The sequence below is a fragment of the Heliangelus exortis genome, chromosome 26 (genome assembly GCF_036169615.1).
Source record: "Heliangelus exortis chromosome 26, bHelExo1.hap1, whole genome shotgun sequence".
Classification (NCBI taxonomy): domain Eukaryota; kingdom Metazoa; phylum Chordata; class Aves; order Apodiformes; family Trochilidae; genus Heliangelus; species Heliangelus exortis.
In genome coordinates this window covers 1,642,043-1,666,706 of record NC_092447.1, presented here as the reverse complement: position 1 = coordinate 1,666,706, position 24,664 = coordinate 1,642,043, and the positions used below count along the sequence as shown (strand labels likewise).

The following is a 24,664-nucleotide window of genomic DNA, read 5'->3' as shown; positions in this document are numbered from 1 at the left end:
ATTTTCATGTGGTATTTATTGGCTCTATGTTCCCATTGCAAATCAAAGCTGACACTTTAATGAACTTACATCCCATTAGCCCCCCATGCTTTGCAGGCTGGTGTGCACACACTTTTTAAAGCAGCTTTTTTTCATCTCTTTGCAGGCCCCAGAAATTGACCTGTGTGTTGCCTCCAGCATACCTCCCAGTAATACCCCAGGCAATGCCTTCAGAAACCACTTCTTCTATCAGGTTTGTCAACTTCTTATCTAGCTAACCCATGCAATATTTTGATATCCATTAAATTTCTGGGACTAAGAAGTGAAATGCAAAAATGTTTCATGCTTTAAGTCAGAGAATGCTTGATGCTTTTCTAGGAAAAAAAAAAATCCTCAGGTGATAATAAGATACAGATACGTTTACACTTGGTATCCTAGCTATAGATACATGAATAATGTGAGAGTCATACCCAAAGCACATTTATTAAACCAGCTCACTATAAGGAAATTATAGAATGACTATTTAATATTACTTATTTCTAGAAGGGAGATGATGAGATGGGTTTTCTGAAGTTCATGACAAACAGATGTAAAACTGTCTAGAAACTGACAGCAAGAATGCTTGAGATTAGAATCAAAGTATTAAGGGAAACCTTCTGGCCAAGGGAACATCCCTTGTGCACAGGGATGTTCCCAACTTCCCTAAACTTGAGCCAAACCATTGGAAGCATCCCATCAGCTGACTGCTGCTGTGCCATTGTCTCAGCTCTGGAAATTCATTCTCCCTTAGAATTCCAAGAACAAACTTTTTGTTCTAAGGGACTGCCTGAGTTCTGCAGGAAGCTTCCTCCTCCTCCTCGTGCACTGCTTGGCTCACATCACTGCTGCTGACTTCAGCCATGACACCAATCCACTCTTCCTGGGGCTTTTTTATCAGGTGTGTCAATACATTACAGATGTAATTATATTATTGAAGTGTTCATTTAAAAAAGTACCATGTTAAATTGAGAGGGGCTAAGACCTTTGTACAATATCTAATAAAAAAAGAGGTGTGAAATACGATAGTTATTTTACCTGAACAGCAAGAAGTTATACTGTGGCTGTTCACAGAAAGATTCATATTCAACATCCAAAGCATGCTGCTACACCTTAGGTGAAGGCAGGAAACAGCAGAAAAATCCCCAATATCCCACGTTAGCATCCTGCCTGCATACAGACACCACTAACTCAAACTGCTGCTTGTTCCACTGACTGATAAGGAGGTCAAACCCACATTCTAACCATCAGCTGGCCAGTACTGGGGAGAGGCAAACAGAATGCTCTTCAATAACCATAGCCCTGACTCAGAAAACAGTTATACTCAACACAGATTTGTTTAGAAAGACAAATGGAAGTGCAGTGTTCTTCCCATGATCCAACCCTTTTCCATTCAGCCTTCAATAAGGAGCATTTTGGTACTGCAGGGAATATCCATTATCATCTCATTTTCCTCAAAAGTATTCCCAGTGATTTTAGTCCCCTGTTCAAAGCTACTCTTTAAAAATGATAGTTCTCCTCATGAGCTGTAAGGTGCACCAGCATTTTCTAGAAACAAATATCCCAAACTGGATTCCACTTGTGTACCACATTCTCATCCTGATCCTGTCTTTAACAGGACATTAACTGCTGCAAATTAACCACACAGCACATTTGTGCTCTGTATCAAGTCCCTGTGAGACAAATAAAGTTATTTTTTCAGACAAATGAGGCTTCCAGAAATGAAAACCTGTCTTGATGTCCTGATATTGTTCAATTGTCTTTCCTGCCCCTTATTAATATCTCAGTTCAGTGGTTAGCAGTAAAAATAGTGTTGACTGCTTCAAGATTTTCAAAAGAGCTTTTCTCTTCCAGGCACTAAAGATTTGTCTTAGTGAAATGTTCTCCCTCAGACTCCAGCTGTCAGCAGTTCTTCAGGGGGATAAACCATCTTGGATAAGTCAGATGCTGCTCAAGGAGGAACCATTGTCCCCAGAGGAAATAAATCTCATCTCCCAACTTTTTGAGGTGCAAGTGAAAAGCCTCACAGATATGGAAGCCTTTGAGAAGGTAGTAAGATCATGAGACCTGGGCTAGATGGAAGTTCACCATCCTTATTTTCTTTCTTTGTTACAAAATGGCAATTTAAATGGTTCCATAGATCTCTACAAATCATTGCCTGGTAAGGTCAGGCTCCTGTGGTGTGCCAGTAGAAGCTTCTGAGCTTAAAAGGTACCCACGAGTAGTGGGCAAGGATCAAAGTGGCCTCCTATAAATACTCAGCAAATAAAATTGTGCTAAAATATGAAAACCACACCAGCAGCTATCATTTTCATCTGAGAGACCTCATAGCAGGAAAAATTTGGTTTGGTACAGATTATAAAGACAGCATAAACACAGCACACACACACCCCTGCTTACAGAGATTGGAAAAGTGTTTTTAAATCAACACTGCTCTGCTTTTTCCACTTCTGTGCTTACTGCATAACAGATGAAGAACAACTTCTTGCTCCACACAAAAGCCAAGGAACAACTAAAGGACAAGTTGGTGAAGAATGCAGAGCATCCCCTTCATGCCTCAACCAGCTCTGCAAAGGGCACCTTTGGATGGAGGAGAAGGGAAGAATCATTTGACAAAAGGTATCGTTACTGCTGGGTTAAAACAGCAACAACTGAACCACTTGGGAGGTTGGATACAAGGCAAACCCTGACACCTCCTCATGGCACAAAGGCAGCTGCCATCACCTTCACACCTGGGCACATCAGATTTAATGCACAAAGGGATGGCACAGCAAGGCTGGTTACTGCTCTGGCAGATACCATCACTTGCTCAGCAACAGAGAAAATCCAGTGTGATTTCTGTATTCCTCTTGAAGAGTCTACAGGTATCTTAATAGTCACATTTCTGTCTGATTTAAAGCATTCCTTTCCATTTTTTTAGCACTGAAGAGGAAACCTGCACTTCCTCCTTCCCTTCAGAACTTGAGGATAAAGTGGATGCATTGACTGAGGAGCTCGTGCATATCATAGAGGATGAACATCAGGTTTTGAACAGTAAAGGCAATGAAGACTTGCTCTCTTACTACCTTGAAATAACTGGTTTGGAGAAAGATCGTTTGGTAAAACAAATACATGCACTAAAGGATAAAATAGCCCTAGGCAGGAAGTTGTAACAGTGCTTAAGAGGATTTGGTGGTTTGGTTCCAACTTGGGCTTCTGCATTTGCTCCTCAGGCTTTAAGCCAAAGCATATCTTGGTTTAACTACAGTGTATTTTCCCCCTTCATACAAAAGGCTCATTAAATTAGCAGGGAAATCAATGTGGTAATTTAAATGAAGACTTTTGCTTAAGTGGCTGAGATTTCTGGCTACCTCTAAGTGGTGAAAAGAAAAACATTATTGCAAAAGCTCAGACTCTAGAGTTTCCAGGAACAGAAGCAAAATACAGAATCACTTCTAAGTCTGCTTAAGTGTTGAAAAAAAAAAAATTAATCTTAAACTAATGTATCACTCCACTGGATGTTCTGAACTCTCTGCAGAGGGCAGCCAATAGCTACACTCTGAGACACTAAAAGCTATAGATTTAATCAATTCAATTAACTGTACCCACACAATTTACACACCAAGAGATCCTACATCCACCCCTGAAAGCATCTCACACATCCCAGCCAGCTTTACCTTTCCTTTTCCTGCAGCCCCTGTACTGCAGCTGCTCTCACCTATCCAGCACTGCACATCCCTGCTCTTCAGCCTGGAGTCTTCCCTCCTCCCAAATTCAAGACCCAAACCCTGAAACACAGGAAAGATTCAGTATTTACTGATCAATGAAACCTCACCTCTGCCCACCACTGCTTTTGGTTCAAGGTAAAAAGCAAGCTGGGAAGAGACACTCAAGATCTTCCCCTCTTGATCTGCACAAAACCTCCTGGAAGCACAGGACAAAACTCAGATTACTTTGAGGCACTGAACGCCCTCATTGCTGATGTTACCTCCCTACACACCAAATATTAACACTCATAAGTGGTTGAATTCTTACATCACTAATTATTTACCCACTGCATTCTCTCAGAATTGCTGAATCAGTTATTGGCAACTTCACCCCCATACACAAATGTCTGGTTTGATTCCTCTTGTTCGGCAAAATACCCACTATTGATTACAATAAAGGGCTTAAAGTGCAGGTTATATTAATAAAGCTGCAAGAATTTGTTAAAAACAGCTTTTGAGTTACTGCAATGAAAAGCCACTCCTCACATCTTATTTACTCAGTTTAATCAACACCCCACAGGTTGCAATGTTCACATAAAAAGACATTATAATGACATCTTGTAATAAGGAAATAATTATAATTATAGGAAGTATAGGATTTTTACATGAGTAATCTACCAAACCCCATTAATGCAAACCAAAAACCCCATTAATGCAATCTACCAAACCCATAACAAAATTATTGTGCAAAGTACAGGACTGATGTGGGTTTGTTTGCAGATCAAATCCTGGGGAAGCAGGAGACAACTCAGAATAATTGATTACAGCCCTGGCCTCTTGGTGACTATTCCCATCACCTATTTGCAAGGGATGCCAGGATACAGCTTATTGAGCACCTGTGGCTTGACAGCAAATATCAGGTGTTTCCCATCCACTAAGATTTTGGTTAAAAAATACACTATAGTTTTAATTTTCTTTTGATTCACTTATACAGGTCCTGAGGGACAAGGAAGTCTCTCACAGATGTTTATTTCAAATCTGCATTGAAGGAGGAGCATGGCTATGATTTTGCTTGTGATGTGTAAGTGTTTTGCTCCCAATGAAGCTGCCCTTGCTACCTTTGCCAGAAGGAAGCAGATTACCATCCAAAGCCATTTAATGGATGGTTATCTTCCCTGACTTGCTTTGCTTGCACTAAAAAGCTTTAACTCCCTTCAGGGCACTGATAGCAGATCAGACAGCTCTTAAAAAAAATCATGAGTAGATTTATTGATATATGCATTTCCTTTTTAACTTACAAGTAGAGACCCACATTCATTTTCAATCTTACGTTAACATTAATAAAACATTTAAAAGCCATAAAATAAAACTTTCAAGTTTCAGATGCACAAAGAGATAAGAATTAGACAGCAAGAGCTCTGTTTTTAGGAAACCTTAGTGCCAGCCTGTCCCATGCAGCAGCTCAGGGCTTCAGCATCCTACCACAGATCTACCTCTTGGTATTGACCCAGTGGTACCTATCAAGACGTGGTCCTGTGAAAGCAGCTGTGGGTCTGTAGAGTCTGTAAGCCCTGTGCTGGGCACAGTAGGAGCCATCAGTCAGATAATTCTTCCTATGGAGGTACTGAGACCAGGGCTGTAGGGGGGCCTTGAAGTAATCACTGAACTAAACAGCAAGAAATGAGATGGCGTTAAAAAGTGTTTGGGGAGGAGGGGAGAGCAGTCTGGGCAGCACTTAAGTCTGGTTTATTCCATCATCAGGGAACCTGGAGGGCAGATGGTGGCTGGTACAGAAAGCTACTACCCCGTGCTTACCTGGTAGACACTGTTGGGATTGCTGACTGTAGGGATAGCTTTTGGCTCCTTATTGAAGCTCTCCTCATCTGAAGAGATGCCAGAAGGATAATCTAGGGCTGCTCTGTCAACAGCATAGCTGATCTGCTGAGGAAGCTCTGGGTTCTCCTCCCCTTCAAAGTGGGCAACTGTGAAGGGTCTGTTCTTCTCCCCATACCTGAAAGGGACCCTGCTCAGTGCAGCTCTGCACAACCACTCTGGGCATCTGTTGCCTGACACCAGAACACCCACAGGCACCAAAACTCTAGGAACAGGCTCAGAGCTGATCACGTCTGCACAGGGCTCCTGACCCCTCCTAGCCATGGCTTGAGACTCACCTGCAGCACACCTCAAAAGGATCAACCCATAGGGTCATCTCTTTGGGCAAGCCCAGCTTGTTGAAGTCCACGTTGCTCTCCACACAGGCCTGTTCCAGCAGGGGGTCTCTTGTCTGGTGTCTGTTTATCCTTATGCACCTGGGGAACAACAAGCTGCAGCTGGAGACTTCCCTGCAGCTTTGAAAGTTCTGCTCACACACAGGGATGCTTAAATTCACTGTTATTTTTCTCTCTCACCACATTTAGCTTGTTGATGCAAGTTCTTACAACCCCAACCAGGCAGCTAGCCTAACCAATTTATAAACCCAAAGAAGGGTTTTGGTTTTTTGTTTTGTTTCTTTAACCACACAGTGCAGCTTCAACCTTCAACAGTAATTTTTAGGAATTAAAACCACTTACAACCCCACAAGTCAGCTTAAGAGCACATGCAAGAAGCCAGAGGGGCAAACCAAGATACTCAGTGCATGTTGCCTGAGTATTTCCCCCTCAGCTCCCCAGCCATGCCCACAGACACACACTGGGAAGCCACTTCCAAAACAGGTGCATCTTTACCAGCAAAAAAACATCCCTTCCCTCAAGCTCAAGGGATAGCCAAGCTGTTCTCTTTCTAGTTTTGTCACTTATTTCCAATTTAAGGGCTCCAGGCACCAGAACTTTAATATCACACAAAGGCTCTCTCCTCTCCTCATAAGGGTCCTCTTACCTGAAAGCTTGTCCTCTGGATGGATTTTCCAAATACCAGTGATTCTTGTATTTTTCAAACAATATTGTTGTCAGCTTAGCTGCAAATTTCTCCATTTTATGTTTGCTCAGCTTGTTTTCCCTTTTCACCAGCCTTGTGATGAAGACAACTGTGGCTGCAATTTCATCTTTCATTTTCAGTGGAAGCACCCAGAGTGCTGTAGCTGCTGGAGAGGGAGCAGCAGAGATGAGACACTGCACTACAAAGATTTAATGACATTAAGGTACTATCAGGTTCCAAGAAAAGATATTGCAAAGCCTGCACCAGCCATTACAGACAGAACCTACTGAAGCTCAAGAAAAATTAATTCTGCAGTGAAACCCATCACATGTGAGAGGAGACTCACACTAAGTGAGCAGAGGAGAAAGCAAAGAGTTTAAAAGATAATATTCCTTATTACCTTACAGACAACAACCAGCAGCTCTTAAAATTGAAAATTCTTCAACATAAAGACCACAAAAATTACCTTCTCAGACCAGAATTGCTGAAATCAATAGAATACACTTTATAAGCACCTTCAAACAGCCACAGAGGAAAGAATTGGAATTAAACAATTCTAGAGCACTAATGCAAGAAAAGAAAATCCAAAACCTCCTACCCTTCTCCTCTCCTGGTGCTTTCTGAGGGTTTATATAGTGCAGGGAATTCTGTGGCTCTGGGAATCAGAACAATGCTCAGGTGGGCACTGTTGGACTAACAAGCATTCTGGGCTTAAACCTGATTGCAATCAACTGTGCTTTGTTCCAGTATCAGCTCCTTCTTTTAGGGCACGTTTGATTAAGTAGTGGATTCTGCTGTGTTCACCATGCTACATCCTAAACATCCGTGCAGCATTTAAGTGAAATATTCACCATGAGAAAAAGAGTGCTGGGCTCAGTAATTCATTATTAAAATTGCACTGGATTACTCCTAGCAGATTTTACCCAGCACAGCCCTTTTCCTTTTGTTCCCTACACAAGACAGAGTCATTGCTCCCCATTCTTGTAGAGCAGAGGAGGGCAATGCTGGCCTGGTCTGTGCTTGCTGGAGAGAGATGCAGGACAACAGGAAATCACTGCTCTGCATTGCCAGGAAATTCTGGAAGAATTTCCAGAAAAGGCTTTTTAGGAGTTGGTCAGCCTCTGTCTGCACAGCCTGTGAAGACTTTTACTTGCTGCTGACTGCATCCAGCACACCCCAATTAGCTCTGGGTAACAGATGAGCCTTCTTGTAGAGACAAACTCAATTTTCATGCCTGAGGCCTAAATTTTATCCTTGAGATTGAACTTTCTTTAAAAATATCAGACAATCAATGGGTCATTTTCAGATCTGAATAGATTCCCTTGTAAATACTGAGGATCATGTTTAGAGCCACATCAATCTTTTTTTTTTTTAAACATCCATTGCATGGTGACCCACAAACCTTAGAAAAGTTGCTATTTAGTCTGGTTTCTTTGCCTTTGTGTCATTTTTTCACAATATCCTATTCTAATCTAATAAAATACATCTCTTCTTCCTAACAACCTTGGTTTGTTTTTTTTTATTCTCGAGCTCTCAAGGCTAAAACAACATTCCCACTGCAAAGCAGCAGTAGTAGTCCCTTCCCTACCCTGGAGTCCATATCTGGATCACAGTTTCCATGTGGGATCTGCCCCTGACCCAGTTCAGTCTCAGGAATTCCCCAATTGCTGTCGTTTCCTCCATAAACACAAAGCTGGGTTAGACCTGTGGGACACAGCAGTTGATGGGACTTTGACCTCTCTCTTCCCTTCCTACTTTCCCCCAACTTGTCCAGGCAGGCCCTGAGAATTGGGAAACTCTGTGACAATAGAGTGAAGTGCCCAGATTCCACAGAGGACAAGCAAAGAGAAGGCTGCACCCCAACACCACCTCCTTTTGTTGGGTTCTTTGTTCCCATAGTTAACACGTGAACTGCAGGGCAGCAGAGAGCAAACTCTGCACCTGAGAAACCAGATCACACCAGGGCAAGCAGGCAGGCAATGAAATGCTATTTGAATTGCTATTTCTTGGATGTTAGGAGGCAAAACCCAGGCCAAATGGCACATGTTTAGAACACCAGAAAAAGGGAAGCGAAGTTCTCAGCAATTCATCCAGGAGGGTCTAATGATTAAGGTTTTCATTGATACAGAAGTAAAGTTCTGAGAACTTCTTAACTCTGTATTTTTAATGTTATGCAGGAGTTCAAAAGTATTTTTTTAATGGCACAGAAAGCAGAACAGCAGAGAGTATTTCTGGCTTCCCATTTCAGTGACAAGAAAAAATGGCTCTCTAAATAAGGTTGATTCATTGAACTCAGATCCTTCACAATGCTGTCAGTTGTCACTGAGCTGAAGAAAACATAACCCTGAGAACTCCATTTTGATAATAAGCAGCTAAGAAAACACCAAAATTAAAATCTGAACAGTCCATCCCAATGCTCACACTCATTGCCAGGTTCCAGCCAAACAAATTGTCAGCATCCAAGCAGATTTTGCAGACCACCTTATGAAGAGCCAAGTGTTCTGACTGGCATAATGCATGAAATAAACCAGTAGACATTTGCACCTTTTATTAAACGGTGGTGTTGTTTTTTAGTTCTTATTAGGAAGAGAAAATAAACCAAACCACTAAACACCACTGCATTCCAGTGCCTGGGGATTCATGAGACCAACCCAGATCTCTCTGAAATCAATGGAAATCTGTCCAAAGACTTCAGTGGGATTCAGATCAGGCCCCTAACTCAGCTCAAGCATTCTTAGCCAGATTAAATTATGGGTCTCAAGGTCAGCAGGCAAGCCCAGGCATGAACTACAAAGGGAAAGACTCAGACTGAGTTTCTCTAGTAACTGCAGACCAAACCCAGAGCACTGACTGGTTTCCCAAACACACGACTGGCAAGAGTCACCCCTGCAGAATGTTTTTCAGATCTCCTTGCTCAGAAACTCAGAAAACCAGGTGCATCTTGCTGGCAGCAGTCTTCTTCCTACAGGCCATTTGGTTTTTGTGGATGATGGATGACAGACAATTTCTCCAGGAAAAGAGCTGAAGATCATAACTATCAATAGGAAAATCAGCAACCCTGTTACTGCCATATGGCAAAACATCCTCGGTGACAATTTTAGCACTCTGCTTCTGCTTTTTTGGGCTGCATACAGTCCTTCCCACCCAGTCTGGCTTTTTGGGGCCTCCTCCTATGGTAGCTATCCTCCCGGTCTGTATTAAACCAGGCTGAAGTCCCAGATATCAGCCTGGAGTGCCATAGGTGACACTAAAGCCTGGATCACCTTGGGCATCCGTGACACAACCTGGAGCCACTTGCCCAGAGGATCAGGGCAGAGCCTCTGTGTGCCCTTGGTGTTGACTTTGCCCATAGAAACTTCATCTGCAACAAAGCTTCCCATGTCAGGAGCCATCTGCAGAGCTCAGCCTCCATGCACCAGCCCCAGCTGGGTGACCATGACAACCATGAGTGTACACAAAGGGTACAGCCATGGGGCTGACCCACAGCTCAGACTGGGGACACTCCAACCCCAGAGTCCCAGCTGGAGAGATGGGGCACCCAGGGATGACCTAAGGAACCATCTCCAGATGCCCATGGAAGTTGCTGGGTGTTCAGTGAGCAGGCTGCCCTGTTTGCCATGGGGAAGGAAAGGCTCTGAAGAAGTTTTCCCCTCCCATTAAAATCTTTTAAACCACTTTCTCATAAATGCAGTCCTTGTCAGGATTATTACGAGGTAAGCTGCTTGAAGGTAAGTCCTGAATTCTTTATATGCATTTTAACAATAAGGTGAAACCTAGCAAAGGTGTTTAATTTGCAGAAAAAACTTGTAACCTCACAGACTCTGTCTCATCCCTGATTTAGGAATACGTAATTCTATATAAAATAGTTTTAGTACATTATTAGTTGCATAGACATGTATTAGACACAAGGCATAACTGATTAGCACCACTTACCCACATTCAGCTTTGTTCTGCACAACACATTTGCTAATTTCCTTAGCTACTACAAGTCAGTGCAAAAGGTTTGGGCAACCTGACATCTGCCTATCAGCACAATCTGTGTTTCTGTATTCTTCTTGGAAAAAAAAAGCTTTCTGAAGTTAGGAAACCAGTGAAATTAGAACATTCCTACTGCTTTAATTGCACATAGCTTCTTCTGGAAACCTTAGATGGAAATTCCACCTTCCAGCTCTGAAGGAGCTCTACCACTCAGTCCACATTCATCCAGAAGGATTTTCTCATTTCCCATCCCCGCTGGGGCACTTGAGAATAATTTAAATTTTAGAATTCCATTGCTTTTTCTTTGCATTCCTGGAATCACCTTTGTGATGAAGTTTTAATTAGTAAGAACAATTAATATAAAGACTTTGGAATTAGTAGAGTAACATTAAGGGCGATATGGTTATAAGAGGAATGGAGTATGTTAATATAATAACTGGAAGTGCTTTCTTTTTCCCTAGGTTTGAGTGCCATGATCCCATGCTGGATAGTGCTTGGTTTGCAGGCAGTGTAGTTAGCTGATTGTATTCCTGGCTGTGCAATCACTAACTTCACTGCCATCAAAACAAGGCACAGGATGCCCTGCTACAACCTCACTACAGAAAAAAGCACTGCAAAACTTCCTTAAGACATCCTCATTCCTACTGCAAAACTGCAAATCATGTTTATTCATTTACAGCTTTGTTTCCAGAATTTTAAGTGTCCAACAGCAGTGTATGGGGTGTGTTGGCAATATCAAGTGATATCAGATTTCTTTCAGTTGGTACAAAAATCCTTAAGAACTTTTCTGTAGCAAGAATGCTGCCTGTTGTGTTTAAGTTGTTTAGCCACAGGAAGAGTTCTTGTATATTCAATTCTTTTTGCACCAAGTTTGGATTAAGACATTTTTATTATTGTACCCTTCAGTTTTTCTGTCAGGTATTGGGAAAATAATTTTCATTTATCTTTCCTGTATTATTTAACAAGCTAGTAAGTGAAAGGGGGTTTGAGTAATGATTAAATATTAAACTCACCATTTGCAATGTTTTTTTTTTACTCTAAACACCTTGCTTAACATTCAAGAATTTTAATTATTGAGAAAATACTGAATACCACTATCACTCCTCTAAGAGGTTTTTTTAACAAAACCCCAACCTTCATCAAAGTCTCAGTCTCACATCCACCTAGTTCCTTGGCAGTGTAGTTAGCTGATTGCCATCAGTACCAATCACTAGCCACACAGCCAGGTAAAGAGGTTTGGAAGACATCCCAATGAAAATCAGAGGCACAGGGATTTGGACAAGAGAAGCCAACAACCACTTTGCAGAGACATTTAGTAGACAATTAAGGCAGTGAAATAAAACACTGTGTATGAGTTCCATGATGCAGCCAATTTCTTGATGAGCTGAAACTTATTCCCAGTTGGGAGGCCATGCTGGCATGGGCCAGGGCTGGAAGCATTAAGCTGTGGAGTTAATTTCTTCAGAGTAAGCACAGCATTTCTGTCCTGATTTATTATCTAAAAGTAGCCAAATGAGAGTGCCCAGATTCAAAAGTGGATAACACTGGGGGGAAAAAAGCAGCAGTGCTGCCTGCACTAATACACACAAAACCCTGGCACAGGGACACTGAAGCACAGTCAAACACAAGCTTATTTTTAATTGTCTGAGTTATTAATAGAACTTCTCCATTAGCCTGTGCCCAGCAGCAGCCACAGCCAAGACTTCATGGAGTGAGAGATGTGGGAAAGAGGGCAGTGGGCAACTGCTAAATCAGCTTCCAGAGAAATGCTTCTGCCTCAGCCTGTCACTCAGGCTCAGGTGATATTTTTAGGGAGGTATAATCCAAGTGCTGCTAGACCAAGCCGTTTCAAAACTTGGGATTTTGCTCTGGACTGCACAGAGCCTTCTGCCTTAGTGGAGTTTTACAAAAGCTGCCACCAGCCTGGCATGCAGGCAGCCAGCACTTCAGTGAACAGCTCCTGTAGCCCGTGTCATTGGGGGAGAGGATCAATAACATTTAGCATGCTGTGGGGTAGATACACTCTTGTTTTTGCAGTGATTTGAGCATTAAATTGACCATGAAAAGAAGCAAAATAAGTGAGATGGTATCCACGTCAGTTCTTCAGCAAAACAGAAGGACTGGACCAGTTACCTAGAGCCTGGGGTTTCTCCTACTACTTTGCCAGAAAAAGAAGATGCAGACTGCAGTTGTCCTTGCTATTGAGTGCCCACACTGAAGTTCCTATATGCTACTGAAGTTCCTGTATGCTACTGAATTCCCTATAAATCTGACTGGTGAATTATTGTCCAACACCTACACCATGAATACAAATCACAGAAGCAATGGAAATTAAGACAATTAGTATTAAATAGTACTAACATTCTCAGCCTGACTCTGTAATTACACTCATTTTTGTTCTTGTTTTAAAAAATGTTCCACATTTTTACTGAAAAGCCTGTAGTCTATTTTGGGAAGCAGGCCAGATGAGAGCAATCTGCAAGAGATGCAGAATGGTGCTGAGGTCTGCAAGTCTTTCCTGCAAGTCAGCAATCATCCTTTTCCAATTAATAATTCCAAAATGCATCTCATCTATTATCATCAATTAAGATGCTTTCTGAATTCTGGCTGAAGTTAGAAACAGTTCCCTTGATCTTTTGTTCATTTTGTTGAATTCAGTCACAATTATAGCAAGATTTTGCAGCTTTGGGCATCTGGCAGCCATCAAGCTGACTGATTAATTTCAATGAAAGAATCACTTTACACAACTACAGGACATGCTATAAGCCTCACAAAAATCCAAGAAAAACAGAATTGATGCACTGAATGAAATAAGAATAATGTTTATATTATTATGAGTCGTAGGTGTCATTTACTGTTCAAATTCAGTAATTTGTTAATTTTTCTGTGCTTATTGTGGTAAATACACTTTTTCAGGCCAGAAGAAGAGAAGAAATCTAGCTTTTTCTGAGGAAAAAGAGAGAAGAAAGGATTGGAGTCAGCCTGGTTCCTTTATGTTATAGATGCAGCTCAAGGTTTATAACAAAGTTATTAAACTGGCTGCAGGTTTCACGTGCTCTGCTCCCTAAAAAGCTCTCATAAGCTAAATCTGAGCAACAAAAGGAAGAACTCCATTTAGAGGTTTTTATTACTACCCATAGTGAACTCTAGATTTAAGGATTTATAATGGTTTTGCTTGGTCTGGACGGATGTTTATCAGAAGAAGAAAATTCAAGAATAAGAGGTCTGTATTATATTAAGGCACTTCTTTCCTTCCATTGTAATTCCCAAGATAGGAAGCAGAGATAATTGAGTTCCTACTTCAGATGAGGTTAAACATCAGTCCTGAAAAACCACACATCCCAGTTAATACAATTTTGTTATGCAGTAGCAGGGAGGAGAACTGAAATTTTAGAGCTGATAAGTGTAGAGATTGGAGAAGTAACTTGGAAAACAAGATTTCAAAGGATACTTTCTGAAATGATGTATTCATTTGAGGCAGAAAAGCCTCCTTTTTCTTTAAGCTTTCAAGTTGGTTCATGCTAGGTACTCCCTCTTCTCAAAGTTCATCAAAATGCTGAACCAAGGGCACCTGCTTTGTCCAAATTCTATGCATTAAAACAAACAAAATGTGAGTCCCCTTCCTTCTGACACAATAACTCACACTGATTTTATAACCTGGACTGCTCAGGTACAGTATTAAAACCCCCCAACTCTTTACTGTTGTTGTTGAAGTCTTTTGTTTCAGTGTTTGTATAAAGCTGACTTCCAGGATAAACAGTAAGTTTAGGATGGATGAGTGGTAAGTAAATGTCTTGGTTTTAGAAAGAGCTGATTTCTCATCCACATCAGCCAAAGATCAAAGCTGATCTTATACTTTATATAAGTTTGGGGTGCTTTGGTTTTTTTTTTTCTCCCATTTTTCTCACACTGACACCAGTTTAATCAAGATAATGTCCCTGAACAGCCAAAACTTGCAGAATAAGCAATGAATCTGCAGCCCACATCTTCCCTCCAACTTCACATATAGATACAAAAGAAATGACTGACAGAAATTCAGTTTGAAAGCAAATATTTCAGGAAAATACAGGGCATTAGGGGGAATCAATTTCTAGTATGGCTGTTACCTCTGAGAAGCTGGAGAAGAAATATAGAAGTTTCTGTACAAGGGAAAGGTGTAAAGGATGCTGAGGGGGCAGCTGCAGGAAGAACCTGCAGAATCCTTCATCATCATCAGTTGCAGAAGGAAACCTTGAGGTTTCTTGAAGCTGTGTCAAGGAGAACTGGTGGAGCTCTTTGCCTGAAATGAGAGATAATTGAACGGAGAGAGTTAAGATTCATGTTTTTCATGGCAGCCTGTGAAGAAAACTGTAGTCCAGATTACTAAACTATTACTTTTTTTCTTTTAAACATTTTAATCTGAAAACTTGTGCATCACTGTATTTACTGAAGCAAACTCACCCAGAGCACAGAGTATTGATTACTGTTATATTTAATTAAAATAATTGTATTTTTGTAATGGTTGTCCAGTGCTCATTACTTGGCAATATTATCATGCCGACTTTACTAATGTCTGATAAAATATTTATAGTCTGTATTGACCAGGATGATCCCTGTTTCCAGTGGCAATTCAGACTAGTGGATGAGAAAATATCTCATACTTTGAGATGAGCTACCTGTGTCAAAATATTTTCCCTGTACAACACACAGTCTTCCTAATTTTTTCCTTCAGTAGATACTATTTTTTTCTTTTTACTCATCTTTTTCCTGATTTCAGCAGACTCATCATTTGTGTATGTATTTTCATAGGCCTTCTCTTTCCAAGTGCTTAAAAATAGAAATAATGATATATTTTTTTCCTCCCTACTATGCAGGGGAGTGCACAGCTCAGTGCTTTGGGTTTTTTAGCTTTGTCTAACGAGCAGCTTGGGGTTTTTTGTAATGAAATGGATTTGTGCTGCTTTAGATCTACAAACTGATACTGGTCTCTCAACACAAACTTGTGTGTGCTGTCAGAACCATACTGCTCTGGACTCCACTCCAGGGGCTTTTCATAGAATCATTACTCACCTATTTTAAAACGTGGACCTCAGCTAGAACCTGAGCAGAAACTCTCTTGGAGATCCTGTACTCGTCCCATTTGGCTCCCTGCCCCTTTCTGCAACCTGCAAGCAGCTCTCCGAGGCTGAGCCATTAAATTTGACCTGGAAAGTTGATGTTCCCGGAAACAGGTGCACAGCAGCTCCCTACCCACAGGAAGCGGGCTCAGCACTGAGTAATTTTGGAAACAAAGTTCCCGTGTTCCGTTTTCCAGGCTCGAAGCAGTTCCTTACAGGCAGCTGCACATCAGCCCGGGGAGGATCAGCCTTTGCTGATGGATGGAGATGCCTCCTGCCCCCCCTTATGTGGGATGAGGGAAGTTGTAAAGCTGGAGCAGGGGAAAACAGGCAGAAGTGACGAGGTGCCCGCAGGGGGGGGACAGCTGAGAAGGAAGGGGGAGCAGCAGGACCGGGAGCACCCGGCCCCAGATGCCTCCGGAGCAGAGATGCGGGGAGGAGGCGGTGGGTGCCCCTCCCGAGCTCTTGGCCGGGGCTCTTTGTCCCTGCCCACTCCTCCCCGAGCTGAGCGGAGCCCGGGGAAGGAGGAGGAGACGGCTCCTCCCCGTACCCCCCCCTCTCTCCTTTTCCACTCGCATGGGGCCGGGCGGAGCATCCCAGCGCTGGCCCGGGGAGCGGGAGGATGCTGGCGGCCGCGGCCCTTTGCGCTGCCGCGCTGGGCTGGGCTGCGGGGACGCGGCTGCGGAGCGGTAAGGAGGAAGGGGATGGAGATCCTCCGAGGGAAGGGTTGGGTGCTGGGGGTCCGGACACGGGACTGGCAGCTCCGTCGGGATTCTGGCCCGGAGTGGGCACGGAAGCTCGGGCCGCCGCTCCCCGCTTGTGCCGGGAGGTTTCGGCTGCCCGGGGACACGGGCAGGGATGTGTGTGCAGGAACTCGGGGTCATTTGTCCCTTCTGACTCCCCAGCGGGAGCTGAGCCTGTTCCGGGGACACCTCCGCATCCTCTGTCTTGGGTGGTCGCAGTCCGGAGCGCCTGGTGGGGACCCGCCGATCCTCCAGTCCCATTTTCCTATTCCCATGGAAAGCCCTTCTGCTCTCTCTGCTCCTTTTCTGCCTCGCTTCTAGGGATTTTAAATGCTGACCTGGCTATCGGCCGCTTTCTCTTATCCGACTTTCCGTGGTATTCTCCCAGCCTGGCTGAGTTTCCAGCCAACATTGGGTTGTCTTCCCCTGCGAAGTCTCTTTTGATGCTGGTTCTGTTCTCCTGGTGTTGTGCAGAGGAATGGCAGCCATATGGTTGGTGTAGTCAGCAAAAAGCCGGGATACTGTCATCTTGGAATGCTCGTGCCGTTCCAACAAATAGTTTTATTATAAATACATCTTTTAATTCTGCCATGCTCTTGTCTTCGGGAGGACTTCTGTGGGATTGCGTTAGAGGGCTCAGCTGCCAGCTGGGGGGTTGGAGATTATTTTTTTCTCAGTGTAATGGACTCATCCACAGTGTTGCATTACCAAGGCTGACTGAAATCAGCAAGTTTTGAGGCAGTTGCCAAGTAGGCAATGAGGAAATCAGGAGAAAATATGAGGAACACTCTCATCACTGGTTAGAGCTGCAGATCCAGTTGTCCTCTGCTACCTAAACTATATTTGGAAATATAGCAATAAAGTCCAGACAGTGATCAGCTACAATAAATTTCTCCCTAGCTGAAAGCAATGGCAAGTTTGGCTGATGACAGAGATTTTCTGCCAGTTAAGGGGGAAAAAGGGCATTTGTGTATTGGAAAAGTAGCCAAGTGTGGTTTTGACACCATTGCTGGACAGTTGCTGCAGTTTTTGAATAACCATGTGCAATCTGTGTTTTACTTATGCCTTTCACAACAGCAGTGGACATTTCCCTCAGAAGAGGTAAGGGGGTTTTTTTGTCCTTTTCACCCAGCCTGCATGAGTGTTAAGTTACCAAGAGAATCACAGGTTGTGTCTAGAGGTGTATTTTTTAATATTGCTTTTGCAGTCCTGCCAGTTTTACTTTGTGTAGCCACTGTGATTCTGAGTACTTAATTATTCAAAAATTCCATTACAAAAGGTGTTTAAGCTCCCACTCTTAGGGTGGCAATGCAGGAACACAGAAGAATAAAGAAAATGTAGAATATACTCCATGAAGGGATTTATAATCCCTCCTGTCCTCGCATCCAATTTGTTCTGAGTACAAATGTCACTAAATGTTGGTTTGGTTGGTTTTTTTTCCGTAAAAACATTTAAGTTAGAATGTAGTGTCTGTTTGAAAAGCAGTATTTACTGAATAAACCAAAACTGTTTGTTTCCACAGTCTAAACACTGGAAGTCTTTGGCTGGGAAATACACAAATGCATGATTTGAGATTATGTATCTTTTCACTTTGATCTTTATTTTCCTTGTCATCCAAATAAGCCATGCTGCTTCATGCAGGAGGAAGCCCTTGGTTTATGACAGTCTGAAAACAGACACTGTTTATTCTCTGGGTAGACAGCAACTTAACAGTGCAGAGCAAGGCTTGGAATGGGACTGTCTGAACACATCTTGATTCTCTGCAGTCTGCACTCCACAGACCTTTTATAGGAACCCCAGGAGACAAATTATTGTATCTGATTGTGTAAGAGGATGTCTAACCTTAGACATATGAATTCCTGAAAAATAATTGTTATTATTATTTTAAAAATACTACTTGGGCCCTTGTAAAGGAACTCTCTTTTTAAAAGGCTGCACATCTCAGCTTGCTCTCTGGCACAGCTCTGCTTCTTTGCCAGAGGTCCTCTTCAAATAGAAAATTCATGAGGGATCTGAGCAGTGCAGTTCAAGACAGAATAATTCTGTGCAGATCCACCTGAACTGTTATGTGCAGTGAGAAGGGTTTGGAGATGCCATCTGCCAGCCCAGCAATCCACAAAGCTTTTTCTACCTGTGTTCTGTTCTCTGTACAAACTCTCATTCAGTGCAAACCTCAGCCAAATGGAAGTCTGAGCACTTGCTTTTGGCACTGAGAGCCCTGGTTTCTCTCACAGGTTTCTCTCCATTTCTGCAGGACAGACAGTGTGCCGGGGTGGGACACAGCAGCCCTGCTACAAAGTGGTTTATTTTCATGATGCCTCACGCAGGACCAGCTATGAAGAAGCACACCTTGCCTGCAGAGCTGATGGGGGGCACCTGGTCAGCATTGAAACAGCAGCAGAGCAAAGACTGATTGAAAAATTCATCCAGAGTCTCCTGGCTTCTGATGGAGATTTTTGGATAGGGCTTAGGAGGAAACTGGAGGAGGCAGACAACAGCACAGAGTGTCAGAACCTCTACTCCTGGTCTGATGGCAGCTCATCCAAATTCAGGTGGGTACCTGGGAGTGAGGCTGGGGAGAAACCAGGCCAGGGACTGTCACTTGGTTTTAGTTATCAGAAAAGATTCTTTCAAAAGAATCAAGCAGTGTTGTTCTATCTTCCTTCTGCAGTCACTAAAGAGCTGTAGCATCTTCAGAGAGGGATTCATCCCATCCCCATCTAAGGGGTAGACAAGTTACCCTCTAGACACCCTTTCTCTCTCTTTATAAGACACCTACAGTGCCCTTCTTCAAGATCAGGACACAGAAGTGTTTCTCTGAGATGCCTCTCCAGTAACAGTTGCATTACAGAGTATTAAGTATTAAAGCCTCCTTCCTGTGTACTGCTTGGAAAGGGCTACACAGCTTTCCAGTGGTGAAATTTATTATTAAAAGAAAATAATATATATATATCTACAAGACAGATTTTTTTCTTGTTAGTGTTTTTCTAGGCAAAGAAGAATTGATCCTACTTTAGCTTCCTCGTTTTCTTATTAAACAGGTGTCAGAATTTTGCAGGCATTAGGCACCGAGGCCAGAGGGCAAAAATCATTTAGATGGATGATTTTACACCAGTCTAAAAATGCGTAGAGAAAGTTGAAGTTCTCCTGAGCTTTTACACAACCTTGCAGAGAAGTTTCAGGGAGTGAGGTCCTGAGCCCTTCACACACACAAAGTATTGATATTCATCAATGAGCATGTTGCTCATTGAGTTTTCTTTAAGAATTAAGAATTCCAGAAAGAGAAGATATGCTGCAAATAACCACATTGTTATTGGTCCTACTTTTACACAGTGGAAGCAGGGGGTGGAAGTTGGGTGGGATGTGCTGAGCTGTAATCCTCTGATTCTGCCCTCTGTGGTGCCCTGAATGCTGTCATCTGAGCTTCTGCAGTCCCATGGAAAGTGACATCAAGTCTTACTTGACACGTTTGTTGTGTTTTTCTTAGGAACTGGTATGTAGATGAGCCATCCTGTGGGAGTGAAATCTGTGTTGTGATGTACCACCAGCCATCTGCTCCACCAGGTGTTGGAGGTCCTTACATGTTTCAATGGAATGACGACAGATGCAACATGAAAAATAACTTCATTTGCAAATATTCTCTGGGTAATGAGTCATTCTGTGGCTTTAAAAATCAACCAGGGCCCAAGAAGAGGTACGAGGAGATTGCAGTAACAGAGAGGGAAGCCCTTTCTTAGCTGCACTGGGAAGATCTGATGGGGGAGAGGTATCTTTACATTTATGCAAGTCCTGGGCAAAGCAGTCTCAGTCCTTAATATCTGTAGCTGTAGCCTTGTGAGTGCCACGGATTCTCAGAGAATTTCTATGAAGTATTTGAGATCTCAAATGAGGCCTGAGGGAGAGAGAACACGGAAGAAGTGTGCTCACGTTATTAAATACATTTAGTATTTAATCTCCCTACCCAAACTTATGATGAAATTGTGGCTCTCTTTTTCCTTTTAGAGAAGCCAACGAATGGTCCAAGAGACAACTCTCAGAGAGGTAAGTTAAAGATATTTGTTTGGGTCTTTTTGTAATGATATGCTAACTTTCAGTAGAAATACTCTGTTGCACTCATTGTTAAGGACACACAGACAGAAAACTGAGCAAGAAGCTCCCCTGCACTTTGTATTTCCCTCCTGCTTTTCCAGAACCCACTCTGCAGGAACACAGGAACAAGGTTTTGCCCTTGCTGATCCAGCATCTGGGACCCTTCTCATGCTGGAGGAATCTTGGCAAAAGAGCAACATCACCCCTTGCACATCTCTGGCTGCATCCTCAATGTCCTCCCACCTCACTTTTTGTGATTCTTTACCTCTTTCAAATAACCCCTGCAATATTAATTAAGCTGCTTGTTTCCAGATGTTGCAGCAGAGCCCCTGAACCCAGTATTCCCAGAGGAACGCCGGAGGGAAGATGGAAATGGCACAGCTGTGGGAGCCCAGGGTATGTTGTGCATTCAGCAGCTGGGCTGCTCCCTGCCCATGCAGGATCCCATTCCCCACATGTGGCTGCAAACAGGAAACAGCTCAGTTTGGAAGTGTTTGGCCCTAAATGTAGGAGCCTCTAAAAAAAAACTTCCCCCAAACCTTTTCCAGTACAAACTTTAACTGATTGCTTTGGCTACCAAAGTGTTCTAAATCTGAAGCTCTCCAAAGTTTTTGGGGTCTGAAAAAGGTACTTGTCATTTACTGCACTGCTTCTGAACTTTGAATTTGTTAATATTTTGGTTGCAAGTCTATTATTAACTATGAAAAACTTCCTATTAAAACCAGTTTCTTCTTACCACACTGCTTCATCTCTACAAATTCACAGCTAATAGAACACATTTTGCTCTATGAAATCTTTGGCTGGGGATTCCTAAGTTTCTAAAAGACTTAGGAAAAATCTTAGCAAATCTTACTAACTTGTACTACCATTGCCCTCTCACCATGAGCTAGTAAGGTTTCTGGTTCCTCACCTTGAGTATTTGAGCTTATTTTACTTCAATCTCCTTAATTAGATGACTGGTCTCTGTTAGACCTGTTACCTTTGAGGAACATTTGATTCTGTTAGATTGTGAATAAGACAAGAAGCTCACCAAGGGGTGATGATGCTGCCCTTTGCAATTCTTGGGGTTTTTTTAATAAAACACTGTGCATATCAAATGCAACTGGAAGTGAATAAAAGCTGAAATCTCATTTTTACTCCTAGAACCTGTCCAGAGTCTTGCCTACATCCTTATTCCCAGCATTCCTGTGCTGATTCTCCTGATGGTCCTTGCTGCCATCTTTTGTTTTTGGCTTTTTGTGAAGAAGTAAGTGACATTTTTCTGTAACAACTGAACCTGTGATATCTTCTCCTGGCAAACATTTTACAGCTAGCTTCAGGATCCAGTAAGATGCTCTTAGAAGGAGAGAAGATAATAAAACATTTGAAAAGTAGCATGGATGCTCCAGGCTGAGTTACTTGTGAAGCAGGATTTCAAGTAAATCACACGCTGCCATTTTATTGTGTTCACAGACATAGAGTAGCTAGGGAACAATGTAAAAGAAGATGATGATTTTGAAGTGTTAGCACTTCAGTTTATGTATTAAAGATCTGAATTACCAGAAGATTCCCTTCAAAAGTGAAAAACGTAGTTATAGAAACACGAGGATATAAATTTGGAGCAAATATTGTAAGACCCATGTTGCATTGTTTTGTGTTTGTCCCTATAAAGAAGTATTCCCTGACTTGTCCTCTTCCCTCCATCCATAAGGAGACAGGAGCACAGAGATGCAAGCCCAAAGGAGGAGGATGCATGGCTGTCAAACCTCAGGAGGAACAGTCCAAATCTGGATATTTACAAAGTAATCAAGAAGCAATCAGAAGCAGATCTGGCTGGAACCAGACCTGACACTAAGAATTCTTCCTTCCGTGGTGCCCAGGAGGATAAAGTGCTGGGCAGCCCCTCCAGGGATTCTGATGATGTGGCCATGAATCTATCAACCAGTGGCTTTGTGACACTGGCCAGCACTGAAAGTGGCTTTGTCACCAATGACATCTATGAGCTGTGTGGAGATCATGTGGGGAGGAGCAAGGAATCAGCCTGGGTGGAGAACGAGATTTATGGATATTAAGGCAACGGACAAAAAAAGCCTGGAATATGGATGACAAAGCAGTGGCAGACTGGCCTTGCCCTCAGGATGGTTTTAACTACTGAGTGCCTCAGTGCCATGTGAAAACAGAAATAACAGCACCTCACAGGCTTCCAGGAATGCCTGGAATCCAAAAATGAATGACTGGAGTGATTCTGAGACTACAATAATGAGGCCTTGTAATTGACAAATTTGAAATTTTACTGTCCAGCAGATCTATGCAGCAATCTTGAAGCATGTCTAGACCAAAGAATTGCATCTAAAAATATATTTAATTAAAGATATGGTTTCGTTGAGCAGCTCTGGTGCCTGACCTGTGTATAGCAAGTAACCTTTTGTACTTATTCTGTCAGATCATGTTGGACCTTTTCACAAGCCAAATAAAAAGAGTAAATGCCTGTTTATCTATCTGTCTGTGTAAGAAAAAACCAAACCAAAAGCAACCCACAGCACCCCAAATGGTTGCAATTATATCAATCATTTAGTAAGGCTTTTGTCCACAGAACTCAGTCAAGCACAGGACCTCTGAACACAGGGGTATTTAATGTTATAAGATCTACTGATCACTGAAGTTAGATCTCAGAATTATGATTTAAACAACCAAGAGCTTTAAGCTTTATAACCCAGTCCAGGCTTCTCAGATCCTTAGTCTGGATTTACTTAGTGGAGTTTTAAGCAATCTTGAAGATTGCCAAGTAACTCTCAATCATTTCTTGCCCAACACCCTTATTTAGTAGCCTGAAATATTGTGGCAGGGGAAGATTCCTGTCCATCTCCTTTCTCTGACTGAGTGTTTTTACTGAGAGTATTTACTTTGTCCAGGAAACCTCTTGTGCACTGGATGGACAGAAATGTGATGTAGTGAAGTGCTGAATGGGTTTTGCCTGAAGGCACACGAGCTGTAATGCAGAGCTAAAAGAAAGATGCAAGATTAGGCAACCTTGGCACTTTGAAATGCTTCCTGAAACCAGAACTCTGCAGAATACATTAGAATTTTATCAGCTCTGCCTGAACTCCATGGTTTGGATCCCTGTGGATTTTGGGTTTGCCTTTTTCTTCTTTGCACAGGGACCAGGTAATGGAGGGACAAAGACCAAGGAAATAAAGCATGCCACGATGGAACAAAAATATCACTCACCCATTGCTATGTAGGTAAGTTTCTCTGGCTCCAGGAGAGCAACATTTTGTTGGCAAACAAGCCTGTCTAGGAAGCATTGGAAACCAGGAAACGAGGAAAAAAAATCCGAATGCTGGCACTTAGATGTGTAAACATGCAAAGCCATATTTTGGCAATTAAATGTGTGTCCTGGTCTTTTGAGCTGCTGACTTATTCAGCTCAGGCAAAGTCAGCTGCATGTGCCCAGCATCTCTGAAAGTTATTAGAAAAGAAGTGATTTTCTCATTTCTTTTCTTTGCTGCAGCACGATGGATGCACAGAACAGTGACCACGAGAGGGCACGTCTGCTCCACACTTGGTTTCATTCAGCCGAGAGTGGGAAATGGCCTGGAGGTACTCTGAAAAAAAATTACACTAAAAAATTACAATACGGTGAATAAATATTCTGCAGTATTTTGCACGGTGTAGGGAAAGTTACTTTTAGCACACCGAGCTTGTATCATTCCAGATTGATTGTTTAGTCAGTGTTTCAGATTTCTGGAAAAACATAAATTAAACACCCCATAAGCTGAAAGAGAAGTGAAATCTCACAAGTAGCAGGTTGGGATGACACCATTTTCTGCTGAAGAAGTTGCCCATGCACCTATCAATCATTTAAAAGGCTGAATGTCTGACTAACTCAAGTCATCAGTTAGTCATTACCAGAACTCCTTAAGGGGATAAATAGCACAGTAACAGCACAGTTATTATCTGTAGCACTCTAAGTCAGCAGCACCCTCTCAAAATGTCATTCCTTAGAGGAATCTCATGGACTGCAAGTGCAGTGAAGGACAACACTAACTTTTCATGGAGCTCTTCAGTTCCCTGTGCAGAACAATCATTGCTATTTGACATAAACAATGTTTACCAATTTCCCACAAGTATGAGGCAGCTAAGATGGGTACACAAAGGGACAGCA

General features: G+C 42.5%; 2 protein-coding genes across 2 annotated transcripts; one reads left to right on the top strand and one right to left on the bottom strand.

Annotated features, from left to right (window-relative positions):
• Positions 1-5,190: 5,190 nt before the first annotated feature.
• BTG4 (BTG anti-proliferation factor 4) lies at positions 5,191-6,825 on the bottom strand. The gene is made up of 4 exons (XM_071769216.1): positions 6,576-6,825; positions 5,873-6,010; positions 5,517-5,712; positions 5,191-5,367 (listed from the first exon to the last, which is right to left on the bottom strand). Exons 1-4 carry the CDS (start codon positions 6,746-6,748, stop codon positions 5,191-5,193), a joined length of 684 nt encoding a protein of 227 aa, XP_071625317.1. The 5' UTR covers positions 6,749-6,825.
• A 9,415-nt stretch (positions 6,826-16,240) lies between these two features.
• Positions 16,241-22,993, top strand: LAYN (layilin). The gene is made up of 7 exons (XM_071769034.1): positions 16,241-16,377; positions 18,686-18,983; positions 19,919-20,076; positions 20,434-20,472; positions 20,833-20,916; positions 21,664-21,766; positions 22,211-22,993. The coding sequence occupies exons 1-7, from the start codon at positions 16,311-16,313 to the stop codon at positions 22,569-22,571; spliced, it is 1,110 nt and encodes a 369-aa protein (XP_071625135.1). The 5' UTR covers positions 16,241-16,310; the 3' UTR covers positions 22,572-22,993.
• Positions 22,994-24,664: the final 1,671 nt, after the last annotated feature.